At 44.3% G+C, this 17,499-nt stretch overlaps 1 protein-coding gene across 3 annotated transcripts; it reads right to left on the bottom strand.

Moving 5' to 3' along the window:
* Positions 1-3,098: 3,098 nt before the first annotated feature.
* On the bottom strand, positions 3,099-14,064 carry MSANTD3 (Myb/SANT DNA binding domain containing 3). Of its 3 annotated transcripts, none has more exons than XM_028702180.2 (3): positions 13,355-14,064; positions 10,450-10,899; positions 3,099-7,089 (listed from the first exon to the last, which is right to left on the bottom strand). In XM_028702180.2, the coding sequence occupies exons 2-3, from the start codon at positions 10,865-10,867 to the stop codon at positions 6,680-6,682; spliced, it is 828 nt and encodes a 275-aa protein (XP_028558013.2). In that variant the 5' UTR covers positions 10,868-10,899; positions 13,355-14,064; the 3' UTR covers positions 3,099-6,679. The 3 variants fall into 3 exon arrangements, with proteins under 3 accessions (XP_028558013.2, XP_028558014.2, XP_028558012.2); XM_028702181.2 differs by having other exon boundaries at positions 13,349-14,064; XM_028702179.2 differs by having other exon boundaries at positions 13,361-14,063.
* Between the last annotated feature and the right edge of the window lie 3,435 nt (positions 14,065-17,499).

Below are 17,499 nucleotides of genomic sequence, written 5' to 3' on the forward strand. Positions count from 1 at the left end.
ACCTATTAGGTCCATAAATTACCATATAGCATATATTCAACACCAAAAAACAGCAATAATTTGTTGTTGACAAAGCAAGGTGGACATAGAAAGGGCCCCATTACCTTCAGTACCTTATTTAAGAGACATCATCAATAAGGGACAGCAGCGGGACATGGCGCTAGAATAAGGGACTGTCCCGCCAAATAAGGGACGCTTGACAGCTATGTTTGCAGATGGGTATGAAAACATGGTAGACTCGGCACCAACCCTGGAAAAGAATCTACCACTTAAACGCTCTTCCGCACACCCTTTCCACCACCCCGTTCCTAAAATGCAGAATTCCATCCTCCCTACCCCCAAACTGTTGTTATTTCTGCTCCCTGATCTCTTTAGTCTCTTATGCCAAATTGCCCTCATTACTGACCCTGACAATCCATCACTGGGTTGGCAAATACTTGGCCCACCCATAATTAAGAGGTGGGGTGGGTGATAGAGCCTGTCATTTATGGCCAGTGCTTAGAGGTTTTGTCTGGCATTACCATTATATATTTAAAGCAGGCATGTCCTGTATAACTAGGGCACATTGCTCAAACACAGCACATTACAGAAACCCACACAGGCAAGCAGGACGTTGGGGTGGGAGGAGCAATACTCAACAAATAGCTATTTGGAAATTTGACAAGTGTTAAATATGAAAATGGTATATAAGCATTCCAGCAGGCCTAAATAAACTTGTGACCCATCAAACAAAACACAGCTCACTAATAAGCCTCCTGTTTTTGCTGTTTACATGGAACCACAGAATTGGGGGCACCTGAAGCACATGGCAAGTCACAGCATCTGGCTAATTGCTGCAGTCAGCCTCATGGGTCACGAGTTGCAGAGACCTTAGCTGAAAGCTGCCATGATGTTAAGAAGCCTGAAATATACATGGACTTAAAGCAAAAAGTTATGAGTTATGATTTCAAATGGCTAAATAAATAGAGAAGTTCACAAGAATGCACATTTAACAACGATCTAACTGTAATTTTGTTAGGATATTTAAATGTTTCCACCAAATCACAGAGAGAACCAATTCTTAAATTTGTTAACCTCCATCAGATTTATCATAGCTCAGAATTATAAACTGAAAGCCATTCCATATATTTAAAGTTGGCTGATTAAATGTATGGTACAGTCCGATATTACTCAGGCCTAAGTTCCTTATGATGCAATCCTATACATCTGCTCAGAACAGTCCCCTTACTCCTACATGCCTGCTCAAATCGTAGTCCTGTTACAAGAACTAAATCCCAAATGAAGTGGCATAGCATTGCACCCTAAGAGGGATTTTGTCTTGTGTTTCTTGAACAGGGCCTTTTTTGCGTCTCATGGCAAACTACTTTTAAAACAGAGGGGAATTTCAAAAGCAGCTTGTGGTATGGCACCGGGCCCTGGAGCTTTATAGGAAAAACCCTAGAAGGCTTGCCCAATCCCTTAGGGGTGATTAGGTAGCTCTCTGATTCTTGGCCTTACTTTATCCGGCATGGTAGATGAGACTACCAAACTTTTCATGCCAATGGGCATACTTGGAAAATCGAGACAGTGCTCTGCGCACCAATCATATAAAGGCATGTGGCACAAAATGACCACCATAGCTAAAAGATCAGGGAAAAAAGAAGAGCCCCTCAAAATGGTGTGAGGGCCCTGCCTCCCAATCGGGGGGGAAACCAACGACATTGGCCACCACCACATTTACGCAGAGACAGAAGCTCTTTGCCCCTCTCCTCTGACCAGGAACTGAACATGAAGAGCAAAGAGTCTCTTGTGGGTTTTTAAGGGACATTTTACGAGGACCTTGAGCGGGTTCCACAGGAGGTACTGGTGGGTATACTGGTGTCTGTGGGTGATGCATGGGCACCCCTGAGAATTCTACTTGCAAACATTTCTATTTCTCTTCACCGTATTGTTCAGGTCTCTAATGTCTATTTTCAGAACACTTGTCTGAATACTGATGAGGCTTTGGTTATTTCCCCCACGCCCCACCATCTCATTCATATATAGTTGTCCCTTGACATTTCTCAGTTCTGTATACTGTATTTAAAGAAACAAATACGAAGATTTTAAAAAATACAATCCAATTAAACAGTCCTATTAAACAAAAAACAGATTATGGACCATCATATAAGAAGTTGTTTCACAATAATCAAACATTAAAACGGAATAAAGAAGCTGAACCCCACATGAAAAAAATATCGAAAAACAAAAGTCAAGAATGTGTACCCTAAAACTGACAGCAACATCTCACAAAGGGAATATTGAAACTAGGCAATGAGAAGAGGAGATTCTGATTTGTTGAGCAGAAACTGGTCCATTAAATTTTAGATCAAGCTTCCTCAACCTCAGCCCTCCAGATGTTTTTGGCCTACAACTCCCATGATCCCTAGCTAGCAGGACCAGTGGTCAGGGATGATGGGAATTGTAGTCTCAAAAGCATCTGGAGGGCAGAGGTTGAGGAAGCCCCTTTTAGATGAACTAGTATTTTAGACAAAACAAAAAAAATTCCTTGCAGTAGCACCTTAAAGACCAACTAAGTTAGTTCTTGGTATGAGCTTTCGTGTGCATGCACACTTCTTCAGATACGGTATCTGAAGAAGTGTGCATGCACACGAAAGCTCATACCAAGAACTAACTTAGTTGGTCTTTAAGGTGCTACTGCAAGGAATTTTTTTTGTTTTGACTATGGCAGACCAACACGGCTACCCATCTGTAACTAGTATTTTAGACAATAGCAAAGGGTTGTATTTCTCTTTGTTCATACCAGATCAATTAATCAGGGCTGTTTGTATTTGCAACTCAGCACATGTGCAGAAAAGTAGAAAAATTTTGTATTGAACAGAGTTCAGAATTCTCAGCATGCCTTTAAAAAGAGGTCCTAGCCCTTATCTTGAAAAATATAACTTTGGTTTATGGAGAATGCATGGTGAAATTTCTAAAGTAGGGGGGCAATTTAATATGAAGCACCAGGAATCAGGTGGTAGAACATTTGTGATTTGCTGTAGCTCATTCCTTCTACCCCAGATTACAGCCAAAACAAAATGAATTGTACACGCTAAAGAAACACAAGGCACAATTCATACATCTCACAGTATCTAGATTTTCTTCTTGCAGAATTTGAATGTGGTGAGGAATTCATACAGTTTTATATCCAATATACCAGGAAACAACTCTATTTAGACAAAAGCAAAGAGGATGAAATGTTGAGTTCTACATATTATCTAAATAATAAGAATATAAATGACAGGGGAGGGGAAAATTCAAGGGAGAGAGTGTCCAGTATATAAATCTATTTAACATGGTAACACTGAACAGAAGACAGAAGAGGAATAAAAAAGAAATGATAAAGTAGTATTTTAAAAGTTCAGAATTTAGAATGTGAAAGAAATGGAAATATCTCAAGACTGGCAGCAAAATTGCAGTGCAACTTGTGTCCCTCTCCACCGAAAAATAGACACAGGAGCGGCAGCTGAAAAAAACTCCACTCTGAACTGCTGAGAAACTGAGGCTCATTGAAAAGGGAAATACTATTGGCATCCAAGGAGAAGGGGGAGCTGGGCAGGGGCTAAACCTAAACTACTATTTCCTGTAATAAAATATATGAACGCAGGCTAGTTTCTCTTTACTTCTGACAGCTAAATTCACTGCTGAGTTTTATGCTCTCTGCACTGCTTCATGTTAGAATTAAACTGCCTGCCACACACGCTTGTTTTAGGAATAGAGGATGGAGAATGTTATCTGGGTGCTAAGCAAAACCTAATGTCTCGTTGTAAATGAGGTCCAAACTGCTCCACCTCAGCTATAGAGATGTCCACATGGGTGACCCCTCTTTTACAGGTAGTAGTTTGTGATAATTTTGGCAAGGGCAAATTGTCACGCAGAGGTGAGCGCACATGCACCTTCTGAAATTCCCAGCTGCACACAGGAACAGGAGTCCCATTCTAATTTGGACCAGACAACCCTAATATGCACCAAAGACACTAAAATGAGTAGGCAAATGAGAAGTAGCCTAACATTTCCCCTCAAAATACTTTCAAAAGGGCTTGAGATTTCCTGAGGCTTGGGGCTGCAATTGCTCCCTCTTTTTTCTATTGGATTATGCTGCAATCTGCATTTATTTTTGCAGTGGTTTGAATTCAGTATTTAAGCTCTACACATGCATTAACTAACATAATTATTTTCCCTTTGGAAAATTATTTAAAATACTAAGTTATAAACTCATTTAAGAACCACAAAAATCTCAACAGTATAAGCACAGCCCTCTTTCCAGTTACCTTCCCATTCCCTTTCCCCATACTTCTGATAGTTTCTTGTTTGCCTGGGAATCTGTTAACTGTGAACCAGTGTGCACTTTGTAAGATATTTCATAAGATCTGTTCAACAGTTAACAAATTTGAACAGAGCTCCTCAATAAGAAGTTGCACTAAAAGATACATTACCAAAATACACAAATTTTGCTTTTCCAGAATGAATGTATTTGTACCCCGTCTTATAGTCAAAGGACGCACCAGAAAAGACCTGAAGCGACTCAATTTCTTTGAGCTTGATTCTATTTGAGAGGAGTGAGGTAGAGCAAGGATTTCATGTCAGCATGTAAATGATCTGCACCTATGAATGAATGAATAGATACCCATCTCATTCCCCAAGTTGGTATTTCAGCACACCATCCTATCAACAGGAAAAAGAGGAAGACTTTATGGCTAATTCTGTGCAGTGCACATGTGCAGCACCATAAACCATGATCACTCCTTTTAGTTAATTCAGAGTAATTCCCACCACTGTACTCCAAACTCACAATTATATACTATTTAAAATCTCACCCTTTTAAAGTCTTACCCCTTTCCTTGACATTCCAAGATGGGAGCGCTGAAAGCAATGACAAACGTATGGTGCTTCACCAACATTAAGCAACAAGGTTGTACCCTTAGTGTGGGAACCTTTGGTCCTCCAGTTGCTGTTGAACTACAACTCCCATCAGGCCTAGCAAGCATGGCCAATGACTAGGGATGATGCAAGTTGTAGCTGCAATGTCTGGACACCCAAATGTTCCTTATACCTGCCTGAAAAATTGACTATGCCTCCCCCTACTTTACTGGTAACCCTCTGCTACTGTAAATATAAGAGAGGGGCAGCTCTAACTTACTCATGCTAGTTTTGCAACAGATTTGACAGCACTCTTAAGTAGCTCCAGGTCTCTGTCTTAGCAGCATCTGAAAATATTTACCTGTAAATCCAACTGAAAACCACCTGAAGCCCAATGAACACAGCAAGGTTGCCCCATTTTCAGAAGAAGAAAAAGCTAATATCACCATTTGCATTTATTAGTCATAACTGCCAAATCTACATATGAAATCATGGAAATTCATGGTTGCTGCTTCATTAAAACAGAAACACGCCTGCTTCTCCTTTGTCACTTACTTAGAGGGTGGTGGGTTCTCTCATTCCCTTGCCTCCCATCGAAGATGAAAACTCTTCAAGAGCTCAGTCACACATTGTGATGCTCAATGCGTTTGCCAGTTCCCCATTCAAGGAGCCACAGCCACTCCCTGTGTGGTGGCAGATTATCGGCATTTGCCATGCGCACTCATTACATTTTTACAGGGACTTGCATGTAAAAATGCAATGTGTTTAAATAGCCCCGAGTTACACAGTAAATCTACACTTTAACCTCCATACATTTGGTTGGTGTTCACTTCAGATCCCTGGCTCATGTGGACTGGGACCAAGAGATAGGTGCAGTACGGAGAGGGTGATCCTGTCATGCAAAGAAACTGGACCTGCATCGTACTAGATGGACAGGTGGCTCCTTCCTGACATGACGAGAAGCCAAGCAAGCTGAAATGAACCAAACGGAAAGGTGCCAAGTATCCAAGTGATGCTGCAATCCTGTATACACTTACTCTGGAGTACACGTGCACAGCTGCAAATCACACACAATGGTAATTTTCTTGATGCCTTCTTCAACTGCAGAAAAGCGGCCAGACAGTAGTAATTTTGCCCTAAATTATATAGCTGGCAGGTGAGACATGCCCTATAGTGCAAACTGAGTGCAGCGTCATTAATGGTTAGGGGCAGGAGAGAAATGTGGTGGCGGTGAACTTCCCTTGTGGCCAGAGAGCTAATCAATTGTTTGAAAGCTTTCCATGGCCTCTTCTGAAGCAGTTGCTGCTATGATGCTGCCCTTTCCCCACATTCTATTAATAAACGGAAAACGTATTATGTCCTCTGGCTCAGCGATGCAGCTGAGTCACTGGCCATCTGCTAGCCCCACCTCAACAAACATTTATGGAGGATAAGTCAGAATTCTCGCTTCTTGGAAACAAATTTAAATTTCAGACTTGAAATAAAATACTAAAATGCCCAGCTACGTATCTGCTGTTAAGAACTTTCTAGACAAAAAGTGTGCACCACAGAATACGCCTACTGACTTCCTGTGTGTATAAGGGGATGCTCCAAAAATGAAAATAATTGAATTATTGGGCTTAAAAAACAACAAATAGATACCACATTTTCCTTAGCTCTTCCTTAATGTTTGTTCACAGCCTAGTGGGAAGGCATTCTCTCAAACGAAAAATACAAAACTAGCATAACTGAACCCCTCCTCATTCTCTTCTAATAAACCAGTGACGCCAGTCCATTTTATGGCTGGCTGCTGCCTTCTCTAGGGCGAATTAGGGAACGGTCTGTTGAAAGATGAGACGGGCCACTCTTTTGTAACAGTTTGAAGTTTCCGCTCCCAGTACATTTTTTTTTTGTTGAGCACCTCCATCTTGATTCTGTGCTCCTCTTCCGCCATCTCGCACTCCCGCTCGATCTGCTGAATCTTGGCCACGTGGACCTCGTTCATCTGGATCAGCTGCAGTTGCAAGATGGACATTTGCTGATGGTGCTCTTCTTCATGCATCTTCTTCAGATCGCTTTCCTGGGCAGCTTTACTTCTGAAATTTTTACTGCCTGTTATTCTGACTGCTGAACAGGAAGGCTCCGATTGCGAGGTTCCTTCGCATACCTGGAAATGTACAAGATCTTTGTCTTCATCGCACAGTTCTCTGTTTATAACGGTGAAAGGTTCTGGGGAAATAAAATAAAAAACATGACCATTATAATAATTTTCAATTTTTTCCAATGCAAGAGCCAGTTTGGTGCAGTGGATATAGTGTTAAACATACATTGGGAGACTTGAAGCCCAAACTGTCTCAGCTATCAATAATAATAATAATAATAATAATAATAATAATAATAATAATTTATTATTTGTACCCCGCCCATCTGGCTGGGTTTCCCCAGCCACTCTGGGCAGCTTCCAACAAAGATGAAAAATAAACTAAAATGTCACATATTAAAAACTTCCCTGAACAGGGCTGCCTTCAGATGTCTTCTGAATGTCAGGTAGTTGTTTATCGCTTTGACATCTGATGGGAGGGCGTTCCACAGGGTGGGCGCCACTACCGAGAAGGCCCTCTGCCTGGTTCCCTGTAACTTGGCCTCTCGCAGTGAGGGAACCGCCAGAAGGCCCTTGGCGCTGGACCTCAGTGTCCGGGCAGAACGATGGGGGAGGAGACGCTCCTTCAGATATACTGGACCGAGGCCGTTTAGGGCTTTAAACTTTGAATTGTGCTCGGAAACCAATGACTGGGTGGTTGCTACCTTCAGCTTAACCACTTTATAGAGCTGTTGCAGTGAGGATAAGCTAGGATAACCCCATGGGCTCCATCTTGACAGCCTTGGAGGAAAGATGGCGTATCAAATGTGATTTTTAAAAACGACAGTAAATTACTGCACAGCCAAGCTTGTGTCATCTTTCCCTGAAGCAGATTCAGGACACTAGACATTGTGACAGCACCAAACTACAAGCACTACCATTATAGGGTGGAAGAGGATAGGGCTTTCAGAGTTGAAGGCAGTCTGAAAGAGGAACGGCTGCCCTGGGTGTGTAGGCATCCCTCACTTCCTCTCTGGTGCACAGGTAGGGGTAAAAAGTGTTTGGCCGGAGAAAAAGACGAGGAAAAGGAAATTCGGCTCTCTTTAAAGCTCTACTGTTTGCCTCCACTGTCAAGGCTTTTCTCTGAGAGTAGCGAGAGTAGCTCTATAGGGGCCTTCACAGTTAGGATGACACCATGTTGAACTTTGTAGAGTACCTCCAAGACACAGGAGGTTTGATATGATCTTTCACTTTCCTCAGAGGACTGGATGCTGTCTGGGCCACATGCCCTTTGAAGGCCCTCAAGCACCTCAAAGCACAAGATTATCCCCTGCTCCAAAGTTCAGAGTGGGGGGCTTGAATTCAGCAGGCTTGAGAAAACAGGGAGGAATGCTCAGAGTGGCCTCTTGGAGTTCACCCGAGATGTCCTTTGAAGTGCTTGTACTGAAAGAAGCAGGCAGGGAAGAGAACAAGAGAACTACAATTCATATCCTCCTGCTAAAAGGTCTCTTTCAACTCAAGGATTTATTTTGAGAAGCTGTAACCCACAGCTGGGCAACCTGCGGCTCTTCACCTCCTTCGGTGCAGCCTTCAGGGACGTAGGAACAGATTGGGACAGAGCACAGGTAGGTTTTTTGAAAAAAAGGAAGATGACAGCATTGGCCAGAGCACAGATTTCACTCTTTTCACTGAGCTCACCTGCTCCAGTCCATCTTAAGTAGCCTGCCTTACAGAAAAGGAGGAGGTTTACTGTCCTTGAGACAGGTGCTGTTTTTGTATGCAAAGCTTTGCAAAAAGTTTCTCAACTTGCAAAAAAGGGAGGGGGGGTCAGAAGCATGAGGGAATGGAGAAGTTGTGGGTAAAAAATCCTTTCAAGAAGTGCTGAACTGCACCGAGGGAGCAAGGGTTGGGGTGTAGAGGACAGAATATTTTGCTCATCGTACTTATTGCAACGTTGCTGGAGGAGAAGCAAAGCGAAACAGATTCTGAGGGTAAGAAACAGGTAGAAAACATGAAGTGTGGTGTGTTGTAATTAAGAAGAGCAAGGATTTTGACAGGGGAGAAATGAAGCTGGGGTTATTTTTGCTTTCCACCTTCCTTACTTCCCTCTGAAACTCCAGAACATTGAACCAATGCCGGTATTAGAAATCTCCAAGTGTAATTTGCTTTTTTGCTAGGGACAGCCGTGCCCCCCCCATCCCTTGTCCTGGCTATGTGAATGCTCTGTGGGCTCCCTGGAAGGGTGTGTGACAGGTGTGGATCCTCTTTGATGGCGCTTTGCATTCCTGTGCCTGTTTGGGCTGCACACTCATGTCTGCAACAAATGCTCTGATGTTTCTGTTGGAGTGCGGTACTTTGGCATCAGTGATGCATGAGTACGAGGGGTCGTGAGGGGTCCCAATCCCTGTGTGACTGAGGCGCCACTGTGTCCACGTGTGTTACTTAACGGTGTCCGCCTAGGGTGTGTGCTTTTCTTGTGTAGGGTCATGCATGTGGTGGGCAGAGCAGCGGTCCTTGCTGGGAGCTGTGTGAAGATTGGCTGATGCACAAAGGTTGCTAGGGGCACCTACACATTGCAGCTTCTGCTGTGTTCATGGCCAAGCCCAGTGACTGTTCCACTGGTGGGTTGACTGATATCCATACTTTGCACTGCGTTGCTGGTTGGCAGCTTTGCCTGTGTGCCAGCCACAGTGGCTCCTTGTGGACTTGCATGAATGGGAGTGAATGAGAGAATTAAGGGATGGTGTATGAATGGGAGAGAAAAGGAGCGGCTCTGCCCTGCCCAGGCTTTGGTCCTGCCACTGGTTTGTGGCTTCTGACCACGTTCCTCTGAGGAAATGTGGTTGTTGACCACAAAGGGTTACTCTCTGCTGCTCTAACCTGTGGGCCTCCCACAAATGGATACAAGCATGTTTTTGATGTGCTAACTAAGATATAAACAGTTTGAATGGTAGGTATTATTTTCATGGCTGTACTGGAACAAAATGCAGTGGTCTTCAATGTTCTTACACCCAACCTAATTGCAACCTGAGGCTCACATATAAACTCACATTTATGAAGGGTAATCTGAATTTAGAGTCAAACCTCTCAAAATGGCTTAAAAATAAAATCATGATAAAGTGAACTTATTAAAACTAATTATTCCAAATAATTAGAAATGCATGCACACATATACCAGGCATGGGGTCAAATGGTAAGTTATAGGTTGTTTTTTTTATAAAAAAAAGATTAATGTCTCATTCTCTTATTCCCCCCTATCATTCACCTTTTTCTCCTCTTCAGGAGAAAATTAGTGCTGCTGTGACAAACCTGAGGGAAAGTGCATGATCCTATCAAGTGTCATGACTCACCAGTTAAATCCATATAGATTGTGTTCATTTACTTATACTGGAAAAATCATAGCACCACAAGAGGTATCACCAGGTGAGCAAACTGCAAATTTTCTATCTACTTTTGGAATGTAAAGCTACAAGAATAGTTTACTGTAGGTGACTAGAAAAGAACTGTACCTTGGCTGGAGGCTTCTGGCTGATATTCAGAATCCTCTTCTGGTGGACTCTGTAAGAAGTACACCTGCTCAGGTACCATGCTGGCAATCTTCTCTTTTCCCAGGATGTGATTACTTAGAAGTGGACTAATGCTCCTTTTTACCTTGTCTCGCCTTTCATGTGCCATTATTTTCTTTGTCCGTGCTTTGATGTTCTCCCAGCATTTTTTCAGCTGCTTGAAATCTCGTAGCGATACACTTGGTTGAGAATTATATTCATGAGCAAGGGCCTGCCAGGTCCGTTGTTTCAGTGCAATAGTCCGTGCATCACTTTTTTTACACTCAAGTACATATTTGTATTTCTCAACTAATGCCAGCAACACACTCTTCTCCACTTCAGAGAAGTATTTGGCAGGTTTTATCACTTCGCTGTTTTGCATTTTCTTCTGATTCTCCAGAGTGCCAAAATAACCTATAAAAAACAACAGACAGCTTACTTTTGCAAGCATGGTTGATTTCACAGCAAGTAACATTCTGCTCAGAAAATGTTCCTTTTCGTCACAAAAAAAGTGTTAGAATATTACACCGTCATCAGTCAGTCAGTCAACACAATCACCAATAGTAGAGTTCAGGACAAACAAAAGTGCTACTTCACACAATTCAGAATTCCCTACTATGCAGTGTTCAAAATTAGCCAGGCACCAGGTGCATTTTGCATGTGGCTTTTAGCCACTTGCAACCAAGGGAAGAGGCCTGGGCGCCAGGGGAGGTGCATGCGTGGGGATCATTGGGTCTTGACTGTTTTCACACGCGATTACCGCATCTTACAGAATTCTATCAGTTACATTTTGTCTGCACAATCAGAATGAATTTCAGGAACCAAAATGCCTTTTTTCTGTGCAGCTGGAGCAGGAGCTGTGAACAATGTTATAGTTAATTGTTGCTTCAGTTACCCCACCCCACTGCCCTGCTCACAGTTGTGAAGAATATTCTTAACTTATGAATGGTCCAGGTCACCATGAAGAAAAAGAGGTAAGAATAGGCCTATATATCTGTGGATGTCCCTGGATAAAGTGACTTTTTTTCTTTAAGTTCTCAAAGTGCTTAACCTAGCTCAAGGTTGTCATCCGAACAAGTCAAATGTTTAGCTGATAATCAAACACTGTCAGTTCATCATTTGAAAAATAAGACTTTAGAGCCATCTTGCTCCCAAATGACAACTAGACATTCTGTTTGGGCAACTGTAACCAGGGGTACCAACTGGAATAAAATATTGGGAGGGGGGAGCCCAGGTAAGCCCTGCGCTGCAAAATTGATCACAAGACACAGTGCATGGACACCATTTGAATGGCAATAGGGTTTCTTCTCTTGCTTTGCAGCACCAATAAAATCAAAGAAGAACAATACAGGTATCCAGCTTCTTGACTAGATTGTTGCTCCTGTGCTGCAGATCCACGGTAGATCCATGGATCAAGCCGTATCACTGCCAAAACTCTCTGCTAAGATCTTGGGAGCACACGATTGCATTTTCAACTTCTCTCCAACAAACATACCTTAAAACCAGTCCATTATAATGGATTCATTATATCGCAGATAACTCTAGGCAAAATATTCTTGTGAAGCAGGAATGGTTAACTGCAAGGATGCCTACCTTTCAAATCCACAGGGTCCTGACTTTGCTCACCAGAAGAAGTCTCTCAACACTTAATTATGTATCCTGTTAACCCCTCAAATATTGCCCCACACTCAAAAACATGAAGGGAGTGGGGGATCATCCTAAATTGCATTGTGCTTTTCCCATGTGCATATTCAGCAAAAGAAGCAATTCCCTGCATTAATAAGGATAATTGACAATACATTTCAGTTTATAGGTTGATCTGTATGCATGTTTACTTCCCTATATGTTACCTCAGAGGAAACATGTGTAGATCAGCCTTACTGAAGCTAAGCAGGCCTGGCTCTGGTCAGTGCCTGGATAGGAACAAGGCAAACATTGCTTTGGCTTCTGTCTGGAGGTAAACACAGGAATGTAAACGTACAAATGACTTCTTGAAGACGCCAAGAAGGCCACAGAATTTATTGAGGGATAAGTGCAAGCTCTTCTTCCACAACAACCCCAAGATGTACAGAGATGGGAAAACCTATGGTCCTCCAGGTGTTGGTGAACTGCAGCTCCCATCAGCTTCCGCCAGTAAGATCAATGGCAAGGGATTGTGGGAGCTGTAGTCCAGCAACATCTGCAGCGCTACAGGTCCCTCATCTTCCCTGCACTTGGGGGTTAGCCAGGCTCCAGAGGGTCTGCCTTGGGGTTTTTGAGATCACTTCATTTGAAATGGCAAAAGCTGGCAGAAAGCTGGCAGCCGGGAGATGTATATCCCATAAACACTCCTTTGGTATTCCTTCATCAGGATTTTACACAGGGAAGCAACTGAAACAGCCACAGTGGTCTGCAATATTCTCAATCTTAATTCTCAATCTTTACAAACGCTGCTACCAATATTAGATGTCAGAATGCCTCATCTAGCCCAACTTCTTACATCAAAAATCCTTAAAAAGCGCAATGCTATCCACGTTTCCCCATGATCCGGGGGTTTCGCCCCCCAGACAAGGGTGTAGATAGAGGACTGCAGCCCTGCACACACTTTGCCCGAGAGCAGACTTACTCCTGAGTAGACGCAGGCAGGGCTGCACAAGTTACACACGACGATGTTGCGCCGCAAGGACCGGGTGGGGAACAAAATGACCATCTGTGGCCCAGCGAGCCTTTCCCCGCAGCAGAGAAATACAAATTTCCTCAACCTGTTACACATCTGGCAAGGCATCCTGGCCGCTTTTCTGGGGCAAAGAGGTTGCAGAGAGACGGGGTAGCATTTTCCTTAGAAATAAACACCATTTTACATATGCATTTTAAAGACACGCACACGCACAATTACCAGGCTTGGGTGGAGCACGGCCTCCTCAGGCTTCCTTCCCCTTCTTGCTTTTCCCTGGATGCTGCCGGGTTTTCCCTCTCTATTTTGGAGAACAGGAAAGCACAGATCCCAGCCTGACAAAGGACGCCCCGCCACCCACTGAATGCGCAGCGGCGGCTGCAGGTTTGCAAATGCAGGCGCGCAAGCGGCGCTTCAGACAATAACGAGCAGCGCTCATCTTGCCGCTTGCCGTTGCCCCGGCGGAGGGGAGAGAGATAATCCCCGTAACGTGTGAATATATACGGGATCGGCCTCAAATCCCAAAGGGCAGCGCAACAGCCCCTGCTCTTAACAAAAGCTCCACCATTAATTGCCAATCTCTCTCTCCCTCCTCTCCGCGGCTGGGTTTAGAGAAGGCGGGATCCGCTTCGCTTCCACCTTCCTCCCCTTCTTCCCCGACCACTAAACCACTCCCTCCTGCTCTTCCCAAGTTCCGACGCGGGTCTCAACGCGGCGGCCACCAAGCGAAGCCAGCGCCCCGGGTGGAAACGTTGCAATCCCATAATTTCGCGCTCGGGGCACGAAGCAAAAGGCGAGAACAAATGTGTGCATGCGTGTTATGCATGCATGCATGCGAAAACTGACAACAAGCGCTGCTTTTTCTCGCCGCCCCGCTGCACTAAAGACAGAATAATTCCTTCCTTCTTCTTTTTGCAAGACTCGTAGCAGAGAGTGACCCAATGGAGCCGCTCCCGCTTCTCTCTGGGAATCCAGTCCGGGTTTTCCGACCCGACAGCGCCGCCGCGGCTCCGGTCGGGAAAAGTGGGAGGGGCGCGCGCTGCGCATGCGCACTGTCACTTGCGTGGCGACAGCCGAAGAGGAAGGTTGTCGGCGGCGGGCTCTGTGAGTAGCTTGAAGGAGGCGAGGCGGGTCGGGGGCTGGCGGCGGCCCGGGGGTCGCCTTCGCGAGGGGCTGGCCTGCGGAGGGCCTGCCTTTGGCGGCGGGAGAAGAGTGCAGAACGGCTGTTGCTGTTGTTGTGTTGTGTATACTCCGCCTTTCCCCCCCTGACAGGGACTCGAGGCGGCGCACGGGGGGGAGTAAGAACCATTCCCCCCCCCCCCGAATATGGACGGGACTTCAATTCCCATCACCTCGGAGCGTTGACTGTGCTGGCTGGGGACTGGTGGGAGTTGGAGTTTAGCTCTCTACCTGGAGGGGTAGGGGGTGGGCGGGGAGAGTTTAGCAATCCGCTTCACCCCTGGAGGCACACTCCATTGTCTCTCGACGGATGCCAACAGCAGCAACAATCGGTTGAGTGGGGACCGATGGGAGTTGTAGTTTGGGTACCCCAAACTACAACTCCCAAACTACAACTCCCATCAGTCCCCACTCAACAGATTGTTGCTGTTGTTGGCATCTATCTATCTATCTAATGTCTCTCTGGAGGGCCATAGGTAAGGTAAAGGGACCCCTGACCATCAGGTCCAGTCGCGGACGACTCTGGGGCTGCGGCGCTCATCTCGCTTTATTGGCCGAAGCATGACTAAGCCGCTTCTGGCGAAACCAGAGCAGCGCACGGAAATGCCGTTTACCTTCCCGCCGGAGCGGTACCTATTTATCTACTTGCACTTTGACATGCTTTCAAACTGCTAGGTTGGCAGGAGCTGGGACCAAACAATGGGAGCTCACCCTGTCACGGGGATTCGAACTGCAAACCTTCTGATCGGCAAGCTCTAGGCTCTGTGGTTTAACCCACAGCGCCACCCGCGTCCCACCTGGAGGGCCATGGGATCCCCCAACCCTGATTCCTGCTCCATTTCCTGTTTCCTACATTTGCTGGCTTCTGCAGAGTGTTTTGCTTCCTTGCTTAATTATTTACTTATTCGTTTTTTTGCAATTGCACATGATGTAATGCACCCTTTCCCCGCAGTGAGCTCATGCTGTCGGTCTTCCCTTCTCATGCGATCCTCACAACCCTGTGAAGGTTGGTCAGGATGAGAGTTGGTGTCCAGCACGAGGCTGCCCAAGTGGGGCTTTGTCTTAACGTCCTACTTGGACACCCTCAAACCAGACTTCACCAACCTGGTGCCCTCCAGATGTTTTGGACTACAGTTCCCATCAGCATCAGCTGCTACCAGCAACTGGCTAGGACTGGTTTTTATTTATTTACTGCATTTCTAGACCACCTTTCCTCCAAGGAGCTCGAGGTGTGCACATAGTTCTCCTCCAGCCCCTTTTTATCCTCACAACAATCCTGTGAGGTAGGTTAGGCTGAGAGTGTGTGACTGGCCCAAGGTCACCCAGTGAGATTCATGGTTGAATATCAATCAATCATTATTATGGTCCAGAGACCCAACAAATCGTTACAAAGCAATGCACAATTCAGACAGCCTACCTCCAGGTTAAACAAACATTTTGTTCAGACTTAAAGATAGGGATCATTGGTTATGGCAACCACCGATAAAAACTTCGCCCCTGCTAATGTTCTGGCGCTTGTCCGGTCTTCCAATAGGAACCTGACATAGTGAGCCTCTGGTTTTCCCGGGAAAGGTACCAGCAAGGGTAATATCAGTTCAGCCCTGGCTTGCTCGTATTTCGCACAGTGCAGCAAAATATGTTTTATAGGATCTATGTCTTGGGCACACGAGCAAAGTCTGTCCTGGTAGGGGACTCCTCTCCACCTTTCTTCCAACACTGCAGAAGGAAAGACGCTTAGTCTGGCTTTGGTGAATAACCTTTGATAATTTGGTACTGTCAGGTTTTTAATGTAAGGTGTTAACTTAAAGACATGCCCGTATTGTACTCTTACTGCCAGCGGACTACAGACTGCGTGTGATTGAGATCGCACTGCGTGTGATTGAGATGTGTGTATTATCCCATAATCTTTGCTTTAACGTCTTTAGGGCGCCTTCATAACCCAGGTAATATTTTTTTTTTTTTATAAATTTTTTATTGCGTTTCTTTCCATAGTTTTATAGGTTACAAACAAATAACATAATTGCAAGAAACAAATTTTCCCTTTTTTTAACAACAAAGACAAACAAAAACAACTTGGACTTCCCCACCCCTTCCGATTCTGCGTTATTTAAATTTAACAATGTCAGCATTTTGTTACCTTATTTCATGCCTTATTGTAACTTTCAAATGTTATGTACCCAAATTCGATATATTATATCTCAGTTTCAGTGCCTTTAAAATAAACATAACATGTTCAATTCACATTGTCTCCTTTTCTCTTTTATCACTTATTTTACAATTTACTTAGTCATGATTACAAAAGCATAACTTTTCCTAATCATGCACTATCTTAAGATTCATACAGCTTGTAGTATTTTTGCAAATAGTCTTTAAATTTTTTCCAGTCCTCCTCAATTGTTTCTTTATCCAGATCTCGGATTCTGCCGGTCAGTTCAGCTAACTCCATGTAGTCCATCAACTGCTTCTGCCATTCCTCCAGCGTGGGCAAATCTTGTGTCTTCCAACTCTTAGCAATGAGTATTCTTGCTGCTGTGCTAGCATACATAAACAAAGTTCTGTCTTTCTTTGGCAATTTCTGGTCTACCATGCCCAGCAGGAAGGCCTCTGGTTTCTTGGGAAAGGTATACCTAAATACCTTTTTCAATTCATTATAAATCATTTCCCAGAAGGTCTTCACTTTTGGGCAGGTCCACCAGAGATGGAAGAAAGTCCCCTCTGCTTCCTTACACTTCCAACATTTATTGTCAGACAGGTGATGTATCTTAGCTAACTTGACTGGGGTCATGTACCACCGGTATATCATTTTCATAATGTTTTCCTTCAAGGCACTACATGCCGTAAATTTCATTCCGGTGTTCCATAACCTTTCCCAGTCTTCAAACATAATATTATGTCCAACATCCTGTGCCCATTTTATCATAGCAGATTTAACTAATTCATCCTGTGTGTTCCACATAAGCAGCAAGTTATACATTCTAGATAAAATCTTGGTCTTTGGTTCTAACAATTCTGTCTCTAGTTTCGATTTCTCCTCCTGGAAACCAACTTTTTTATCCATTTTAAAAACCTCTTGAATTTGAGCATAATGTAACCAATCCATAACCCAGGTAATAAAGTGGGGCGGGAGTGACAGACCATTAGAGGTGGCTTTTCTAGCCGTGGTTTTCTGCCATTTGCTGCCA

This window comes from Podarcis muralis, chromosome 13 (assembly GCF_964188315.1).
Source record: "Podarcis muralis chromosome 13, rPodMur119.hap1.1, whole genome shotgun sequence".
NCBI classification, from domain to species: domain Eukaryota; kingdom Metazoa; phylum Chordata; class Lepidosauria; order Squamata; family Lacertidae; genus Podarcis; species Podarcis muralis.